The sequence below is a fragment of the Hemiscyllium ocellatum genome, chromosome 10, assembly GCF_020745735.1.
Source record: "Hemiscyllium ocellatum isolate sHemOce1 chromosome 10, sHemOce1.pat.X.cur, whole genome shotgun sequence".
NCBI lineage: Eukaryota > Metazoa > Chordata > Chondrichthyes > Orectolobiformes > Hemiscylliidae > Hemiscyllium > Hemiscyllium ocellatum.
Window position 1 is genome coordinate 106,072,312 of NC_083410.1, and position 22,109 is coordinate 106,094,420.

At 36.0% G+C, this 22,109-nt stretch overlaps 1 protein-coding gene across 1 annotated transcript; it reads right to left on the reverse strand.

The window, feature by feature from the left end:
* Window positions 1–1,269: 1,269 nt before the first annotated feature.
* Window positions 1,270–20,974, reverse strand: mkks (MKKS centrosomal shuttling protein). The gene is made up of 4 exons (XM_060831837.1): window positions 19,980–20,974; window positions 10,475–10,656; window positions 6,258–6,368; window positions 1,270–2,281 (listed from the first exon to the last, which is right to left on the reverse strand). Exons 1-4 carry the CDS (start codon window positions 20,965–20,967, stop codon window positions 1,841–1,843), a joined length of 1,722 nt encoding a protein of 573 aa, XP_060687820.1. The 5' UTR covers window positions 20,968–20,974; the 3' UTR covers window positions 1,270–1,840.
* Between the last annotated feature and the right edge of the window lie 1,135 nt (window positions 20,975–22,109).

Consider the following 22,109-nt stretch of genomic DNA (forward strand, 5'->3'; position numbering starts at 1 on the left):
TTAAATAACAGTGGTCAACAATAGATTAAAGGGATATAGTTGTACTTTTGATTTGAAGTTTGTACACACACTCACGAGTGTCATCCTACTCAAGTAAGTACCTGAGTCATCTTATGATGACAGGGGATGTCAGAATTACCTCTGTTTGATGACTGTCTATTACTTTTACAGAAATTAGTTCCGGAGATATGAAACTTTGAACTTTTTTTTCCAAAAAAGACAATAACTGCTAATTGTTCAAACATTACAGAAATTTTATTGCAATACAATTAACTAACTGTCAGATATTCCTACTTATGATCAGGTCTCAGTTATCATGTTTCAGAGGTATTTTTACATTCACGAAACATTATATGATAGTCCATTACATATTTAATTTTGTAAACTTAATATAAACCTCAACTAAAACTCATACTGTTTACCAGTTAGTAAATGAGTCAGATTTTAGAATACACTGTTCATATACTTGTTCACAAGACTAGTGGACTATATTTTAACCAAATGTTTGAATTTGAGTCAACGATCACGGGTGTATTATTTTTAAATATACAAAATGGATCCATAAGCCCATCAAACATAAGTGACAGAAGAACAAAATTTTATCCAGTGTGGGCTAGGCACCAACTTAACTCCAGAAGTGAAGTCAACCTGATTAGTTCTTGCCAACATTCCGTACCATCATCTCCAATCTCATTTCTTTCTCTCTGCAGCTTCTCACTTATGCAAATCCTGATGGACCAAGCCTAGTTTGCTGCTTAGTCTCAAATTCCATATTCAAGCTAATAGCAAACTGTCTATTTCCACTTCTGACTCTGTCTCACTCGAATCCCTTGATCAACAGATCAATTCATCCCTTGCTGCCTCAAGTCTTTTCTATTCAATACACTCCTCATCAAACTTCCAAATTCCCAACAAACATGACCTGAAACTTATCCAACGGTCTACACCCACATTCTCTTGCGCCTTGAATCCCACTCCACTAACTGCAATGACTCATTTATCAGACATCAAATTCAAAATCTTTGACCTCTTCTACATTTTCCTTACAGATTAAACTCATTTATGAACAAGGAGTTTATCTTCAACTATCAGCTATAGAGGTCTTCACTTAAAAAAAACAAGACTGCTAAGCACTTTAAACTAAAATCAATGTAAATCAAAGTCTTCAATGGAATGTTATATTAGTATATCAACAACGTGAAAAATTCAACAAGAATAACTATATGCTGAAAGCTATATATATTTCCTAATGAAACAAATGTGTATACGTTGGATGTTTGTTTTTAATATACATAAGGGACCAATGGATAGCATTAATATTTTCTACATTGGAAAAAAATGTAGCATCTTGAGCTCAACTATATTGTTTTAGAGATAAAACTATATTGTTTCTTTGTGTCTGCAGATTCTTGACTGCAACATCTCTGAAATGTAAAAGTGGGCAGAGATCTGTTACATACACTGTGCATTCCCTCTTTGACCAGCTTGTATTTTTCAGTGTTGCATCCAACATTTCCTCTCTCGGTAGTAAAATACTATGCCTGCGCCTTGTATGGTTCACTGGAGAAGAAATCAAACTAACATCCTTCCACAAATTTGCTCTGTGAGTCAGTACTTTAACATGGAGAATTAATACATTAACACACAGCATGACCATGCTATGCAAGTCGTGATACAAAACATTTGGCTTTAGTTCAAAATAATACATATCTGAAATGTTATCAGAACATCTTTCTAGGTGTCATGGCAAATAATAGTAGATATGCCTATGACCTTAAGTTGGAAGTTATATTTATAGGTCTTGTGCTGGCATGGGCTGGAATTTCAGAGTTCCAGAAGTTTAATTCTGGTCCTGAATAACATACCGTAAATCAACAATTAAATTTGCTGTTTCTACTGCTACATGCAAAGCATTAAGTTTCACTAAGTAAGAGTCCAATACTAATTGATCCGGGAAATACTCACTGGGTTTCTCAAGGGGCAATTCTAGGCTTACTGTTTCTGCCCTATTACCTAAAATAATCCAGTTTAGATTTGGTTCTGCTGTGTATAAACCACAAGCACATTTCGAAAATACTTCTGACCAATCTGTGTGCAGAGGCATCTTGGGCAGAACTGACCAACGATGGGAATACTTAGTATCAACGAAGTTCTCACCACCATCATGTTCCAGTGAAGAGGCAGTACGCTGCAATGAGCGGCAGAAACTGTCAGCAACAATTCCATATTCAGATCGAGAGCAGCCCAACTCTGCTAACTTATCATCAGTCACAGTTTGGCTCTGTGAAAAGAGTTCAGCTTAGAAAATGTTCCACAATGTTCAATCACCAGCATGTTCAAACATGCAATTTTTTAACTACTGAAAATTAACTAGATTTCACCATTATTTAATGGAATGGCACAGTGGCAGGCACTGCTGCCTCACAGTATCAGGGACCCAGGTTCAATTCCACCCTCAGGTGTGTGGAGTTTGCACATTCTCCTGGTGTCTGCGTGGGTTTCCTCCGGGTGTTCCAGTTTTTTCTCCCACGGTCCAAAGTTGTGCACGTTAGGTGGATTGGCCATGGAAATTTACCCATAGTGCCCAGGGCTGTGTAGTGTGGATTAGCCATAGGAATTGCAGGGTTACAGGGATGGGATGGGTTTGGGTGGGATGCTCTTCGGCCGGTCAGTGTGGACTCGATGAGTTGAATTGCTTGCATCCACACTGTAGGGATTCAATGATACTTTTATGATATATACCAGATTAAAGTAAGTGTATTGTTTGTTTTCATAGATGATCACAACTTCAATGGCAGCAAATTTACCACACTAGTGAGCAAAACCCCTAAATTTTCAGATTATAAAAATTTGTGTGAACAACTTTCTATTACATAATTTTACAATCTGCACTGCTAAAATTATAAAACAAGGTAAAACTCAACATAAACAATTTAGACCAATTTTGATTGAATTTTACCCAAACATACAGAAAAGATACACATTATCAACAAATCAAGTGGAAAGAATCTGGCTTCAAATCTATAAATATGGCTTTCAGCAATTCTAGTTTGTACTTATTATTATCTATATCTGGTCAAAATAATAATGAATTGGATAAAAATATTGTAAAGAAATCTGATAAAGGGTTCAAAAGATGTCCAATCCTATGAGGGAAGTTTGAATGTTTTGTCATCTGAATAATGAGATCAAATTATTTTCTTTGCATCCCCTTTGTTATTTTTGAATTGAGTTCATGTTTCTTTTGTTTCTGTTTTCATTTATTTTTCCCTTGGTGGCAGGTATCATGGAACATACTGACAACCAAACTGGCCCATGCAGCTAATGTGCAATGATAGCCATATTAAAGCTTTCAAGTTGTAAGACAAGCAATTTTTCCATGACTTCATGTATATATTAAATCTGCACACATGGGGAGTCAAGGCCAATTTTATGCTTTCAGATCAAGTTAGAGTGACTAGTACAATGCTGGGAATGAAATGCAGACAGGAGAAAAGGAAAAATGTGTGAGGTGGACAGACAGTGTTGAGAATAATTGATGGAGAGCTGAGGGAAGAGAGGCAGGACAGATGGGTGTTGGAGAGGGTAAAACTGAGGGAGGAAAATGGGAATGGAAGATGAGTCGGAGCAGAGAGGAAGAAGGGCAGTGTGTTTTATGTGAGGAGATAATGGAATATTGGTCTACACTAAAGTGCAGGGCACACAAATACAAATCACACTATGGCTGCTGGTGGAATTCAGAGTCAGTATTAAATAAATTTAGAACTGAAAGCTTGACTCCTTGAAGGTGTAATGATTATGATGGGAGAAGTACTGTGTCTTTAGTCCTGAAGTACTGAGTTTAGTCCCAGTATTCCATGTGCTGCAACATAAATTTAACGGGCTTACCTGGTTTGTGATATGGCCAATTGTATGTTTTTCTATATTAGGCTTAGAACAACAAGATTGAACTGATTTATTTCTAAAAATGCAAATTTTAAAAAAAAAGAACTTATCAAATGAAGGTGTAAAACTGGTTTTTGATATCACAATATAAATGTTAATCCCTCTAAATAATCTAAAACACACACACACAAACATACACTGGGTAAAAGCCGGGGCTGGGCATATTCTATCTACAGGGATTCACTCTTGGCAGAAAACACTCTCGGTCAATAAGTCATAGTTCTGAAGGCAAAGAAAATGACAAAGATTTAAGATTTTCAGGCAGCTGTCAGTGGGCACAAGTAGATGGATGTCACCAAATGTAAGCAGTTGGGATTTTGGCAGATGCACCTTGTTAAGGAAACAGGGAAATCTTCCAGTCACTCTCAAGGTGTCAACAGAATTCAGACTGGATTCGTCATAAAGATGCTTCAAAAGCAGACAATGAGAGTTTAGCAGCTTGTTCACTTGCAGGCTTCTCCAGTTGGAAACCAAACTATCTTCACACCTGCAAAACACTATGTCAACAGGACAGCTAGAAAACCTATTGGTGAAAATAGTGAGGTGTTTTTACTGGTATGAGTTCAAGCAACCAACATTCACAAGATCTGGAAGCATGTGGTTTCCAAGAAATGCTTTGCTAAAAAGACTATCCTTTCAATGTTTTCTTCAAAGAAAAAGCGTAGATAACTCCATAATCCTTGAAAATCAAATCCACAAAAATTATTGAATATGAAGCTTAAACAACAATGATGACTGTTAGACTATTAGCAATCGGTGTTAAAAACCCATCTGGTTCACTAATGTTCTTTAGAGATAAAATCTGCCATCCTTTTCCGATCTTGTCCTGTATGTGATTCCAGATTCACATAACTGACTCTCAAATGCCCTCTGAAATGGTCTGACAAACTATCAGTTCACGGGCAATTCGAGATGGGCAACAAATGCTGGCCTTTTGTTGCCCATCTCGAACAATGAAAAAAAGGGTGCAATAGAAGAAAGGACGGTTGGAGGATTTGAGCTATAGTGAAAGGTTGAATAGGCTAGGGCTGTTTTCCCTGGAGCATCGGAGACTGAGGGATGACCTTATAGAGGTTTATAAAATCATGAGGGGCATGGATAGGATAAATAGACAATTTTTTTTTTCCCTGGGGTGGGGGAGTCCAGAACTGGAGGGCATGGGTTTAAGGTGAGAAGGGAAAGATATTAAAGAGACCTAACGGGCAACTTTTGCATGCAGAAAGTGGTACGTGTATGGAATGGGCTGCCAGAGGAAGTGGTGGAGGCTAGTACAACTGCAGCATTTAAAAAGCATCTGGATGGGTATATGAATAGGAAGAGATTGGAGGGATATGGGCCGGGTACTGGCAGGTGGGACTAGATTAGGTTGGGATATCTGGTCAGCACGGACGAGTTGAACCGAAGGGTCTGTTTCTGTGCTGTACATCTCTATGACTCATAACAGAGTAGGAAAAATTGGATGTAATCACTATGAAGAGAGAAGGGGAAAGTAAGAAATGGAGAGCATAGAACAGGAGTGGAAGGAAAGAAAGAAGGGAAGGAAAGGTTGAAATAGAATAATGCAAAAGGGCAGAGGAGGGGCTGCTGTTCATTTGGAATGGACAAAGTACTATGGCTCAGTGATGGTCTTGTTTAGTCCCTCATGTAGTATCAAGTGATACTTGATTGTCCCATAAATATTGCACTTTTAGCATTCTGTACAGATACAGTATTTTTCAATCTTGTGGTATTTCATTGTTTTCTTACATTGTTGATATATTGACATATGACTCATTTTGTAGCAAATGGGAAGTCAACATCAAATGTATACGATGAAGCAAATAGCAAGGCAGGTAAGCATATTTCACAAATTTTGAGGCAATACATTCCGTTCCACGATTGTAAATTGTTCATTGATTCGTGTTATTAATTTTATTGAAACAACAGAAGTTACAATTATTACGGCAATGAAGCAATTACATCCTATGGAACATAGGGCTCTTTGCAGCACTGACTGAAGAACTGGGAATTGGAAAAGCAAGATGCTGCAGTGCCACCATTGATGGGAAAGTATAATTACAAAAGTGACAAGTTTATTTAGACAGATTCAATTCTAACTGTGGATGGCAGAATTTATAATCAAGGAAAATGGACATACTAAGTGCATTTAGGTATTTATTTGTTCTAGTTTTTTTTCCCCAGTATGTCATTTTGTCTCATAAGAACGCAGCCAAAAGTTCTTTATTGCATTCATTGCAAGTTCTTACATTAAAATTTCTATGGATTAACTGAAAAATTGCAATTTTTGAAGATCTGACCAATAAAGTACACACCTTATGTCCAACATAAGTAGCGAGATGGAATTCAGTACACCCTCCTCCCAGTACAGCTAAAGGCTCTTTGAGTGTAAGTCGCATCACATGTTCTGCAGATTGACAGACAAGCTACAACATGCAGATACATAAAATTAACAAAGAATGCATGCAAGTTGAAGTGGAAAATTCTGACACAACTGGCATTTTCATTGCCAATATATTCAGTGGCATATGTTTGTAGGAAAAATAACATTACAAATAGAGATAACAATTCAAATATTATTTGCAAGTAGACATTTTCTAATTAAAGGACTATAGATGCATGAAAATATACATTTGGTGCACATTTTAAATGGAAATATTTCTATGGAATGAGAAGAGATAATTTTGAACTGAGTGCTGCATTCTGTTTTACCTGTTATTTCTCTTAGATTTTACTGTTACAAAATCATTATTATTGCATACAAGTTTGTTTTAGAAAGTCCTGCAAATCAATTTATTTCACAGATGAACACAATAAATTAGACACCTTACAAATCAAATATCTCTCCAATCTTTTATGATGCAACTGCAGAGGATAACCAGCATTAATAGTCTCTCTTTCCCAGAATTTACTTCATAAAATCAGTGTGAAATTAAGTGATACATAGGGTGCTTGCGCTGGTGTTAGCACAGCCTTTCTTTATAACAAAACAGTACAACTTATTTTTGTGTCTCTATAGTACAATTGAGCTTGCAGACCTGCAACAGAAATTTGCTTGTGAGTGAACTTTCAAGAAAAGACGATTGTTGAAAGAAAACCTTTTAATGTTAAATCTCTCCACAGAATTTTAAGATAGAACTTCAAGCTTCCTTCAAGAATGAATTCCCAAAAGGTATTCCCTTGAATTAGATGGTAGCTTTGTCCACAAGTTAACTATGCAGAATGATTTGGAGATGCCAGTGTTGGACTGGGATGTACAAAGTTAAAAATCACACAACGCCAGGTTATAGTCCAACAGGTGGGTGTTATAGATGCATAGATGCATCTATAGTGGGTGGCACGGTGGCACAGTGGTTAGCACTGCTGCCTCACAGCGCCTGAGACCCGGGTTCAATTCCCGACTCAGGCGACTGACTGTGTGGAGTTTGCACGTTCTCCCCGTGTCTGCGTGGGTTTCCTCCGGGTGCTCCGGTTTCCTCCCACAGTCCAAAGGTGTGCAGGTCAGGTGAATTGGCCATGCTAAATTGCCCGTAGTGTTAGGTAAGGGGTAAATGTAGGGGTATGGGTGGGTTGCGCTTCGGCGGGTCGGTGTGGACTTGTTGGGCCGAAGGGCCTGTTTCCACACTGTAAGTAATCTAATCTAATAGGTTTAATTGGAAGCACACTAGCTTTCGGAGCGACGCTCCTTCATCAGGTGATAGTGGAGGGCGCGATCATAACACAGAGTTTATAGCAAGAATTTGCAGTGTGATGTAACTGAAATTATACATTGAAAAATTGATTGTCTGTTAAGCCTTTCATCTGTTAGAATACAGAGATAGTTTCACTTCTTTCATGTGTAAATCACAAAACCTCGGGCTACCCGAGAATGCAACTTTAAAAAAAAGGTTTTGTGAATTACACATGAAAGAAGTGAAACTATCACTGTATTCTAACAGATGAAAGGCTTAACAGACAATCAATTTTTCAATGTATAATTTCAGTTACATCACACTGCAAATTTTTGCTATAAATCCTGTGTTACGATCGAGCCCTCCACAATCACCTGATGAAGGAGCGGCGCTCCGAAAGCTAGTGTGCTTCCAATTAAACCTGTTGGACTATAACCTGGCGTTGTGTGATTTTTAACTATGCAGAATGAGAAAACCTTTCTTGAATTCCAGTTTTGTAAAAGTTTTATGATGTGAAAGCAATTTTCTTATCCTAGTAAAATTAAAATTAAAACTTCATTTGCTCTTCATTAAAATGAAAAAAAAATTCCTAGCTCCAATCCTTGATAATCTTTGTCCTCTTATCTTGTCTTCATAGTTCAATGATTCAAAATGTCATTGTGTCACCTGCTCCTTTCTAATGCATCAATGCCTCTTTGAAGTTCTGGTGACAAACATGGAGTACAATAATTTAATCACTGCGCTGTTCAGTGCTAAATAAACTTCATTAGAATTTTATGATTTTACCAATATAGTTAAACATTCACACTTTAGATGTTTTCAAAGTTTACAGTCTGTGAGGAATTTCAATTTCTTGTATGCTTCCAACATCATGAAACTTTTTACCGCCTAAATTGTAATTGAATTTCCTTTCCGACTAAAAACAGGGCTTTACAATAATGAATGCTAAACACCAACTGCTGATTATTGGCCCATGTAATGAGTGCTTCTGGATCCCTTTGAATATCTGACTCTACTAAGCATTCTACTGTCGCACACTTTTCTGTGCCTTCAGCAAATTTAGAAATTTTACTTCTAATCCTCTAATCTAGCTCATTTGTAGTCTGTGAAAAGTAGAGATCTAATGACTGGGTCAGTGGCATTGTCCACTAGACATCTCCCAGTTCAAATAATACACATTTATAATTACTCTGAGTTTCCTGTTGTCTAACCAGTTTTTCATTCACTAATTCCACAAGTCCTTAGGACCCTTTATCAAATAGCTTTTGAAAACCAAGAAGCTTAATTTCATGGGACGCCACAGATTCCAAGGGGGCCACATAGGTTTGTGAGAGACTTAACATAAAGGCTTGCAGGCAACTATACCCCTGAGAGATTATCTTGTTTTCCAGAACACTTATTGTGAGTCTTAAATCCTATTGAGTAACCTCCAATAGAAGAATTATAAGTTATATTTATAACTTCAACCCTGACAGGAATTCTTTACAATCATAATCTACCATTTTTTGTCAAATATTTTAGAATCACAGCTAAAAAGATCCTTCTTGAAGGGCTAACATCAGGTAACAGATTTACTAAAATATACAGTTTTAGAGTTCAAAGATCTAATATACACAGGAAGATTGTGTTTTTTAGTTAACAATCTGCAAGTTAAATTGCTAGAATGATGATATTTTGAAAATTTTCATACACCCACTGGACAAACCACGAGAATTTATCTCTGCCAATTGTAAACTGGTGGGTACAGGATAGAAAAGAATATTAATTCTTTCTAAGAGTCGAGAAATCTATCATTAACTAAATTAATTTTGCAATCTTGCTCCTTTACTATAATTCCTTTGTGGCAAAGTGTGATCTGTTTTGTCAAGCATGCTTTACTCTGTTCAGCTAAAAGTGTCAAAGTAATAAAAATAACTTGAAACAGTTAGCAATCAATGTAATAATTTTATGCAGTTCCATTCTTTGTTGCTTGGATGATTTTTAATAGGACAAGCAAACAAATGACTGGAACAACTGTAGGCCTAGGAGTCTTGCTTGAATTCATTGCTTAAGCAATGTCCTGGAATTCTCCCATTAATGGTTTTATGAACCTTGGTGATTTTTTTGCCTCAATCCACATCCAATCAAAACAGTTGTTTGACATACTAACCATTAGTTTAATAAAGAGAAGGCACCTTCAAGCATAGTACAAAAAAATACAAAAAGGATTTCGTCAGAAAATCATTTTTAAATTTCAAATTGTTAAACCAATGAACTTAGTCACTAAACTTTACATTGATGTACAAGCTGAAACAGATAAATCACCACACTGAATTTTCTTTCATAATGATCAGAGCATCAAATGATGAGACAGTATGTACAAAGTAACCATAGGGTTACATAGGCGCTACATAAATGATGACAAGTACTGTTTTCAATAGCAGTGTTGTATATTGCTTAAAATAGCTATTATTAGAAGGATGTAATTTTTGCCTAGGTGACCAATTGGGAAGAAACAAACTACTTGCAATGATCACCTTTCTTAACGACTGAACATCACGAAGTGCTTTACAGCGGTGAAATACAAATAGTCTTGGAGTTTGTTTGCTTACAGGAATTTGATGCTGAAAATTTCAATTTCCTTTTTTAGGTCTATTATCCTGCTTCAGCTTTTGCTGCTGTTTTAGTCCAAATTGTGAACACAGCCTCAATAGTTTTTCTTACTTAATTAAGAAAATAGCTTCAAATAAATTGTAATTCTGACACAGTTGCCATTTACATGTTTTGTGATACACGCTGTTTTGAAAGATAATGAAAAAATCACCATTTTAAAGGATGAAACACTCAATACAAAAATACAACATGCAGACCATTTAACCTACCTTTAGCTCATTTACTCCAGCTTCACTTCGATTACATAGTAACAAACTACACACAGGCTTATTCTCATTTGGGATCAGATGCAGGAATTGCTTGAAACCAAACTTCACAATGTGCAGGTTCTTAACAATGCCATAGCAGTTTGGGAGAATAGGATGATAATATGAACTAATGGGTTGTGCACCTAGTAAATGAAAAATGGGCAAAAATTACAAAACAGCAACATTATAAAGAATCAGAATAAACCATGAGATAAATGCATTTAGATTTGTAAAAAAATTCAACAACATTCCATTACAAATTAACATTTCAGATACTACAGCACATCAATAAAAATCATTGAATCAAACATAAACTAATGGAACATGAATTAAACATGAGCTATTACATGCTCAAGTGTAAAGCTTTGATGGTCAAACAACTGAAGAATAAACAAGCAATTTGACAGAGCAAGTGTGCTATTAAACATTCATTAAAAAAAAACAAAGAATCTCTTAATAACATTACAATTCAAACATAGAATCTTACAGCACAGTAGGAAGACATTCATCCTATAATGTCTGTGCCAGCTCTTTAAAATTAAATTCTCTCTTTATACTAGTAGATTTGCAGTATTTATTCAGCAGATAAGAATGAAAAGTAAATGTATTTGTAATATTGGTTGCAAAAAAATCTTTTGAAATGTTGTAATTTGATCAATTTATTTGTGATTCTGATGTACCTGCCATTATAAGTTTTGCAATAGATTCTACTGTCCTGAATGATAGGTATGAAAATTTGCTCTGTTGTACTAAGAGGATGGAGCACCCATCAGGAAAATCATATTACTCTGGCATAGAGATCACTTAACCACCCTTAGTTCATTCACTCCAGCTTGACTTTGACTTCACAGAAGCAAAGTACAAGTGTGTTTGTTCTCTTTTGGAATCAAATTGCTGCAAACCAAACTTCTCGAAACACAGGGATTTTAGACTAATGTGGATTGAGAATTGGATGACAAACAGAAAACAAAGAAAGAATAAACCGGCCATTCTCAAGACAGTAGGATTTTACTACTAGGCTGCCACAAGGAGTAGTGCCAGTGGCATAGCTCTCCACAATCAACATAAATGATTTGCGGGATCAATTATAATATTTCCAAATTTGCCAAAGCCACTAAACTGGGTTGACATGTAAGTCTGAGGAAAATCCAAGTAGGTTTGAAGCAGACTTGGCCCCGTTAGGAGAATGGACAAGAATATGACGGATGGAATATAATGTGGATAAGTATTAAGTTATCCACTTTGGCATAAAAAAAAGGAAACTTTGAATATTTCTTAAATTGTGAGTGCTTTGGAACTATTCAAAGGAATACGGCTGAACTTGTTGTGAATCACTAAAAGCTAGCAGGTAGGTACTACATTCACTGAGAAAGGCAAATAATATGTTGGTTTGCAAGAGACTTTGAGGACAGAAGGTGTCTTACTGCAACTATATAGGGCCTTGGCAAGACCAAAAATGCTCTCCTCTTATACAGTATAAATGTTGGTTTCCCCTCAAATTGGTATTCCTGCAAAATGTCCTGACTGCAAAACTGTACAATTATAGGATCCAGTTGGTCAAGTTTATGTCTCAGGACTTATATATTTATGGCATCTGAATTTCCTTCATTTCCTGATTTCAGCTTTCACATGCATTAAACGTCCTATTATTTAATATTTGCAGACAAGACAGATACTTCCCATCATCTTAGACTATCACTATTACAAGCATGCAAGGTGCAAAGGCCATTAGATGATTTAGCAAGATTCAGTAATGTGGGACATAATTTCTATTTGTCTGCTAAATTATTTGGCATTGTCATGAAGACAAAAGTGAACACTGGAGGCAATTTTTATCATCAATGCTAATATTTCCTTCATTGGCTTAATGTCCAATTTTTAAACATTTTTTGTGAAACAATTTCATACCTTCAACTACTTTGGAGGATCTCAATAAATGCAACTTGTTATTGTTGTCACCTTAGTCTTACACACTCCATTTGTTTATTTTTGCTGCACTCTGTAATTTGCCAATGTATCAATTATCCAGTTGTTCAAAATGTTACAGCAAAACTGAACTAAGTGGCTGTTTTTCCAACAGACTTCATTTTTTAATGGACAAAGGTTATTTTCAAATTTGATCCCTAGTAGGTCCATTTAATTGTGTAACTGGGATTCATATACTTTAGCAATACACCATATCTGACAGTCCTTTTCTTGGCAATAATTCATGAAGCAAGTTAAAAATTGAGTTGATTGTAAAAGGCTGTAAAAATATATCAATGGTGCGTTAATCTCAGAAGGTGATTTGCAAAATGTTTAAATACTTGAAGGCAGCAATCTGCACTTGACTTTGCACTTAAGATATCAAGATATTTTGCAGTCATTTATAAAACTATTAATTTTACAGCTGTTCAAAACAAATAGCTTTTGCCTGCTATTTTAGTGAATTAGGAAGGCAATGCAAAAATGTTGGATGAGTTCTGAATTGTGGAAATATTAAGTATGGTCATTAAAACTGATACAATACCCATGAGTCTATACCAATTACCATTTCCTATGCCAATTACATAACCACAGAAATTGCATTTGCAAAAATAATGCAAATATAATAAGCAGTGTACAGACCATTTAATTTGCATACACTCATGAGAAAAACTTGTAGAACTCATTCACACATGCACCATCTGTAAATTACAGTACTCAGGCTTTCACAGGCTCAAAATAAAAAGGGACAGTAAACTGCCAACCCTCTATTAGTCTCCAAATAAGTATTTGGAAACAGAAGCTTGTTTCATGGACTACCCCAGTAAACTTTTATGGTGTTACTATGGTATGAATAACCTAAGCTACTGAAAAATACAACTTTCAAACATACCTCCTAATTATCAAAAATGCTGTGGTCTCATTAGTGATCAGTAGTTTCTAAAGAAATCAGGTAGCAGTGCTTCTTCAACTTACCTACCTTAAATAGAAGCAGTCTATTTAAAATTTAAATGGTAAGATACCTTAGTGCAAGATATTATAAATGCAAGATATTATAAATGACTAAGATCTATACACAGAAAGAACGTTACAAAAATTTTTGGAATTTGATAATTGCAAGTGCAGTTTTACTCTTTGGATTCTCTCAGAATTAGTGGACTAAACTATTTACATCTGGTGATTTTATGGAGGTAGTAGGTTAGCACATTGCTGTTTCATTTGTAGGACTTTGGAATTAATCCAACTAATATGACTCCATCTCTATGGGTTTTTCAAATCAGTCTCATGTAGTTGTGGGAAAAACGCATAAAGCACTTCAATTCAATTAGATTCCTTCTCTTGGTTGATATCCAGTGACCCTATTGGAAAGTACTTACCCAAAGAAACTAACTAAGAATAGGGTCAAGTTCAAAATACCATCACTAGAGAATAGTCAATGGATACTCATCATTCGGGTTTTCACAAATTATAAACACTTTGGGAATACTTTAATTACGACATTTAAAAGATATCTGAATGGGAACTGTTTAGAGAGATACAGACCAAATGTTGGCAAACAGGACTAGATCGGTTTAGGATATCTGGACAGCATGGATGAATTGGACCAAAGGGTCTGTTTCTGTGCTTTATAATCTTATGATTCTATCTGGTTATTGATAATATACTCATAAAAGGTCATGCTTAATTAATCATCACCAGCCATCAATCTTCCACTCCAATTACTGTCATTGCTAAAAAAAAGTATCATAACTGGAATTCGCAAGATTTTACATTGGTTCAATATATTTCACAAGGAACTTCCAAAAGATATTTCTATGCTGTAATTGTTTGAACTACTTTGAACTTTTGATGTCGCTTGATTATGTTGCAGTTGAACTTCAAAAAATATATATTTTTTGGTATTTTAATTGGAGTTTGAGAAATTTATTTTTGAACATATCAGAGCTTTTGGAAACTTGATTGAGAAAAATGCTGTATGACATAGTGCAGATTGTAAGGACAAAAAATTAAGGAAATTCACTGTATTAGTACTGTTTTTTTTAACTAGCCCATTTCATTAATTTTAAACTCCAACAATTTTGTCTGCTAATCATTAACTGCCCCCATATAGAAGAACAACTCACACAAATATCCTACATGTACACCAGCTTTCCACAGGAGCAGGTTTAAATAAAACAATGCAAGCTTTGAGGAGTGAAGAGACATGCTATTGAATTTGTTTGTTTTTCACTTAATGAGAGAAATTCAGAAATACCAAACTTCAACGGGAATAACTTATACTGAATGAGGAAAATAGATGCTAATTAGTCAAGGCATCGCCATGAAGAATTTATTCCCCAGGGAAGTTATTCCCCAGTATTTCGTACAAACTCATGCAAAGCAAGTTGACATCGAATGATTCAGGCATTGACAGCAAATGCACCAAGGAGCAGCTGTCTCAAAAGCTTATGTCGAATTTCAAACACAAATTGGCTGGACAAATTCCTTTTATCTACAGACCAAGTGTGTGCATGAGTATATGTTGTTTCCAGCAAACATAATTCAAGCTTGATTGATTATCTTAAATTGATTGTGTGTATTGCTTGGATCGCTCGGGATTATTTAGCAATTGGAGTCCAATTGCAGAATCATGTTTAATGTTGTACATTATGATCTGAGTTTTGCAATCATAGGTTAGTGGAGCATAGTTAGTATAGTTGCAAACAGCTGAAGGGACATAATGTTCCACCAGTTATTGGGATAAACGGCATGCAAAATTGGCATCAAATGAGCACTGAAATTCATGTCACATTACTCTTCTATGTAATAAAGAATATCTTTTTGGCTTGATGGCAGCATTCTGTTCGTGGAGAATATTAGTGTTACTACTGCATAATAATGGTGTGAAACAGCTAGCTTTACATGCTGCTCCAATTTGTGTGGCGCCTTACACAATTTGAGATTGACTATACACTTTTCCAGTCCAAAACGAAGTATTTAAGTTAGTGAGATACACAGGAAGCAATGATCTGATTAAGTAACCATCATTTGCTGGATAGATTGAAGGTACCCTTTTTTTGTATCAAATCTGCTGAGTTAGCAAATCATTTGGGCCCTATTACACGGTTGCCAATTAGGGCCAATTTTATAGTGCATTATAATAGAGCTCCTGTGATGCATTAGTAGCATGCCTATTCTGAGCCAGAAGGCCCAGGTTCACATTGCACCTGTGTAGTGATGTGTAATAACATCTCTAATTAGGTTGATTCAAATATCTATAGCACATTATAGCTGTAGGAATTTGAACAGGTGCTAAACCAATAAACAAAGGCTTGCTGAAGCCAGTGATAGAAAATGTTTTTCAAATTTCTCAACTAGCACATGAAGGACCAAAATGATTGTTTGTGCAGTTTTACTGTGCTTATTTATTTTCTCTTTAATGAGATTTACACTATTATTTGCATATTTGAAGTAAATAACTTATGGAATCAAAAAGCTAATTAAATATTGAAATGCTTTCCCAATGCACATAAATAAATTTGATGGTTTCAAACATTAATTTGCATAAACAAGTTCTTAAATGAGGAATGTAGCATCTGTTTACATGTGTTTACACTGACTTCTGGTTGCTTACATTGGGTCCACTGTTATGGCATATAAAAATTGGATTGGCAAGACAATTTGCTGCTGAGTATTGACTGACAGAGAAACTAGCCTATCTTCAGATCCAGATGATCCCAGAGCAGTTGTTGCCACAATAGAAACATTTAAGAAGATTTAGAAAATAAGAAGGTATGCAGCAAAACAAAGTTTTCTCAGGTCACAAACATCTGCTGGCATGTTCGAGAACATAACAAGAGAACTTAAGAATTGAGGAACACTTGCTGATGATTGCAAATTGTGAATGACCGCAGGTAGCAAATGGAACTGTAGGAAAACATTTTTGACAGGAATAGGAAATAAAGATGCATCCAAAACAGCAACCATTTAAATTGGGTAGGGGGGCAGACCACATTGGTATGTAAATACATAGGTTACTTAAGATGGCAACAGAAGTAGAAGAGGCAATAAAATGACAAACAAGACACTTAATTTTTGGAAAGATATAAATCAAAAAGATGAAAATATCTAAGACCTTAACTAGCTGGTGTATGTGGTATTTCTGGGCAGCCCATTGTAGAAAGCATAATCAATAATAGGAATAGTGCATCAGAAATTTAAGGAATGACTTAATAAAGGAGCTATTTTCACAGACTGCCAATGACCAATATTTAAATGAGGGAGCACAAGAGTCCTTCAGATTACACATTAAACTGAAGTTTTGTCTACTGTTCCGGGGAGAAAAACGCCTTGCAACATTGCAAAGAACAAAAGGGATCTCTCCTAGCATCCAAACCAGAATTAATCTTTAGAATAAGTAGTTATATTGCGCGCGCGCTTGCTCTCTCTCTTGACTGAACATGCGCAAAATGGCAGCTTGATCGCCTGGAAATAGCAGCTGACTTTGGTTCTAATTTATTGCTTGTAAATTAATCTCGAGTTTAGAAGACTGAGAGGGGATCTGATTGAGACATATAAGATTATGAAAGGATTGGACACTCTGGCAGCAGGAAACATGTTTCCACTGATGGGCGAGTGCCGAACCAGAGGACACAGCTTAAAAATACGGGGTAGACCATTTAGGACAGAAATGAGGAGAAACTTCTTCACCCAGAGAGGTGTGGCTGTGTGGAATGCTCTGCCCCAGAGGGCAGTGGAGGCCCAGTCTCTGGATTCATTTAAGAAAGAGTTGGATAGAGCTCTCAAAGATAGTGGAATCAAGGGTTATGGAGATAAGGCAGGAAGAGGATACTGATTAGGAATGATCAGCCATGATCATATTGAATGGCGGTGCAGGCTCGAAGGGCTGAATGGCCTACTCCTGCACCTATTGTCTATTACTCTGTGATGAAGAATCTAAAAGGTGTATTTACATAGAACCTGTCTTTCTAAGCACAAAAAATATTAAAAGAGGTTAGAAAAATATATTTTACGCATGGTTTTGAACAAGACACTTTTTAAAGGCGGTTCAGCACAGCATAAAAGCATACATTTGTTCAGCTATTAGGATGCTATCATTTTCACAAACAGATTTCATTCTTCTTTTACAATGAATTAAAAATCGCATTTCCTGCATCCATTGTCATATCCTGCTCGTTGTAGGAAAAGCCAGAATTTCTAGACTGTCACTAATGCACTTTATTTCCAACTATATTTTTAATTTCATGCTCAAGTGCCACAATTTATTTATACTTTATTTCAGGAACACTTTCATCGCACACACTATATGATGAACACATTCTGAACAATATTTAAGAAGATTGGATCTTTATTACCTGGAATTAAATTCAAAATTTGTCCTTCCACTAAATTAGCTTTCTGTACAAAGCATTCTGAAGCCGACACTTAAATAATCATTGCAATTGAGACAGCAGCGTGTAGCAGTGAAAGAGAGCGTGCGAGAATTATTTTTTCACTCATTTTGTTTACAAATAGATTTTTTTTGATAGATTCGTAAAACATGATATTTCTCCATTTCATACTTATGGCTAATGACTTACTTTTAAAATAAACTACTCTTTTTCCAAACTTGATCTGGTCTTCAGACGAAGGGTGCATGTAGAAGAATTTGTGGCTAAGAATGTAACCTTGTAGGATCCAGTCCCTGAACAATGTCAAAACTCTGTATGACTATGACTCTGATTGTTCTAGCTTATATTTTCTTGCCAACCATTATTTTCATCATTCCTGTATCATTTTAAGCTATTTTAGCTATACTAAGGTTGCGGTTATCGATCATTTTCTGGCAATGGAAGATGCTGGTTAATCAAGTATACCGATAGACAAAGATCCAAGTTAAATTCCATATTTTCATCAAATCAGAAAGCTCTTGAATGATCACATAGTAATGCAGGTATTGAGATTCCACAATAGTTGGAGCATGCAAAATTAGTGAGCTTCACTGTTGGAACATGATATTGTCAGGCAGAGACCAGAGTTAGGGCAGGCTTCCAATCAGAATGACCAAGTTTGACAATTATGAGCATTTGTGAGACAGTGGGACTGATGTGGAATGAGTGTTAACATTGATTTCTGATGGGCAAGTGACACCTCCAATCAAGAAACAGACCCAGTCCCAGAATTCTAGTTAATAGAGATTTCAATGCAAGGTATCAGAAGTTTTCTGAGATAGGTATCGAACCATTTTTTGAGACCTATTCAAATTAGCAATCTACACTGAAAGCAGCAACGTTCATTCTAATAGGTAATAATAATCCAGAGACCCAGGCCAATACCGTGGAAACAGGTGTGCAAATCCCACTATGGCAACCGGTAGAATTTAAATTCAATTAATAAAATCTGAGATCAAAAACTGGTCTCAGTGCTCGTGACCGTGACAACTATCATTAGTTGTTTTAAAAATTCATCTGGTTTATCATTATTCTTCAGGGAAGAAAATCTGCCATTCTTACCTGGTCTGGACTTCATGTGACTCCAGATCTAAAACAATGTGGTTGACTTTTAAACGCCCTCTGAAATGATCCAACATGTCACTCAATTCAAGGGCATTTAGGGATATGCAACAAATGCTGGCCTTGCTAATGAAGCCCACATCCCATGAAAGAGTAATTTTTAAAATTATGTTTATTGACTGAAAACTGATTATTTTTCATATTCTGATCACTGCTAATATTTCATATTTATTCATATTCTTCCACTGTTTACATCCTCCGTTTTGTACAATTCCTCAGCAACGTGGGCAGGTGGGACGACATGCTCCCAAATCTCTCTGCTGGTCACTATGTGTGAGCAATTGTGCAAGAGCGATGGGAGATTAGCTCACATATTTTCTTATGTTCTCTTGCCACCTCTTGTACCCAGTTTGGATGACACAGAATTTATTATGTAGGAAACTGCAAGGACAAACTTGATGACTAATAATCTGTAGCAAGCGCCAAGGATTTGTTTTTAGAAGTGCTAAAGGTATCATCAAATGTTGAAAGGAATGACTGATTCTTAGGTCAGGTTGCTGATGTACTTTTATCTGATAAAACAGCACCTTTTGATATCTTATTTTCAACTAGGTATAGATATCAATTGCTGCTAGGTAGAATGAGAATCTAAACAGCAGGCAATTAATCTGATGGTCAAAAGAACCTTCAGTTACATTTACATAGAAAATCGGTTTTGGATCACAGAATTAAATAAGTCACACAACTAGGTTAATGATATCATATTTATGATTTTAAGAAATTCTTACCACAGACAATTGATGTAAAGCTTAAAAGTTATTTGTCTATTCCTCTTGCCTCCTAGGAATAAGCCTTAGGGAGTTAAAACAAAAAACAACTAAACAACCTATACAAAAACAAAGAACTTATGTACACTTTCACCTTCAAAGTCTGAACCTAATCATAAACATCACATATCACTATCAGAAGCACTACTTGAAGTAAATATTGTTAGTGATTAACATACCAACCTGTCATTTGAATCAGAGGCTCCATGAGGGCAACTCCAAGTCTATCTCCTACCATCACTTGTTGCTCCTGGAGATATTGTTTTAGAACAGGATGGATCACTCTCTGACACAAAACAAGGTGAACTTGGTCATAAACTAGCTGTTTTCCCACCTTCAGCAGCTGTGCAAGTGATTCATCTTCAGGACTGAAATCTGGTGTCACCTCCCAGGTTCCATTCCCACTGTCAACAACATCTCCTGACATGGAAACATTGAATACAGCAATCTTAATGTAACCAAATGTCAATTTTGTAATATCAACTTTTGTTGAAGGAGATGAAAATATCTCTATAAGGATCCCAGAAAGCACACAGGAGTCAGAAACACTTTGCCCCTCAATGGGAACAATCTGCATCTTTCCCAAAGATATATGATCTCCAATCACAGATGGTATTGTGTAAAAGAATGCCTTTAACACTAAGGAACTGATGTAGTCAGCTTCTTTTGTAGTCAACATACAAGTAGGCTTATTTATCATTGTACGAACAAGTGAAAGCAAAGTCTTGCTGTTACTAAAATCTATTTGTATTCTGCAGCTACATTCCTCAGAAGTTAGATAGTCAAGGCAAATGTTCAGAAGGTGTTTATGGATTTTGACAATGTGACTGCTTGGTACATTAAGTTGTTTTGCATTTTCAGCCAAATTACAGCAGAGAATCGCTGTAAAAAGTCCAGAATCACTAAATCTAGAAACATGATTCAGCACGGAAGCTATTAGCAACTTCATCACAGGATGGGACACAGAAAGATTACGCAAAAGCGCAGAAGACTGTGATGTGGTTAGAACGTAGCCTCCTACAGCATTGTGAATTAGTTTTAGTCTACCAAATGGGCCATAACAGGACTCCACAATTCCTCTGAGAGTGGAAAGAGCCTGACAAAGTACATCACTATTTAACTGTCCAGAACTGCATGAAGATGTTATTTTAGGTGAAATTGAGGCCATCATTCAGGTAGAGTAGTGGAAGGTCTGAAAATAGCAAACTTGCAAAGATTAGTTGGTTTATTATTTTCAAAATGAACAGAAATTTAACATGCAGCACTTCTCCTCTGATCATTAAAATGCTTGTACATTCCAAATGTGCCAGTCATATTATAGAAGATGAAAGTTATTTGAAATTCCCATTGAAATATATTTCAATGCTAAACCAACTAGAAGAGCAAAATTTGGTTGCATTGTAAAAGATTTATCTTGCTTGACATTTCATTATTATTTATCTATATTCTTCTGCTTCAGTTCTAAACTTGTTGATTTTTTTACAAACTTCTGCATCAGATATGTTACAGTATGGATTCCAAGTAAGGACAGTCCCGCCACTAGAAGCCAATTTTTGCGTAACCATGCTTTATTTCTCATTCTTCTGTAAGGATGCGACAACGAATTATCTGCATTCCAATTTAATATCTGCAAATAGAAATATGTACAGTTAAATTGTGCTTTGAAATCATTAAGTTTTCAAATCATATAATCTACATCATTGTGGAGACCATGTAGTCTATCATGCCTCTGGCTCCGAAATAGTTTAGATACAAATTTCGGCCTGGACTTACTCATATATCTGCAAATTTGTCCTTTTCAAGTACATATCCAATTGACTTTAAAACGTCACTATGAAATCTGATTTCACAAAGATTTAAGGGGCAACTTTTTCACACAGGGTAGTAAGTGTATGGAATGAGCTGCCAGAGGAAGTGGTGGAGGCTAGTACAATTGCAACATTTAAAAGGCATCTGGATGGATATTTGAATAGGAAGGGTTTGGAGGGGTATGGGCCAGGTGCTGGCAGGTGGGACTAGATTGGGCTGGGATATCTGGTCAGCATGGATGAGCTGGACCAAAGAGCCTATTTCCATGCTGTACATCTCTATGACTCTGTAACTCTTTCAATTTAAGTCCAACCAGAAATTTGTAAAGCTTTGTTAAGAGTTTCTTAGTATTTATTTCCCCTATTTATAAAGATCCTGAGGGGTCTTGACAGGGTCAATGCAGACAGGATAAATTATAGAAGAATCAAGTCACCCATTTAAAAAAGAAATTAGGTGAAATAATTTCTCTCAGAATCATGATACTTTGCAATGCCTTTCCTGAAA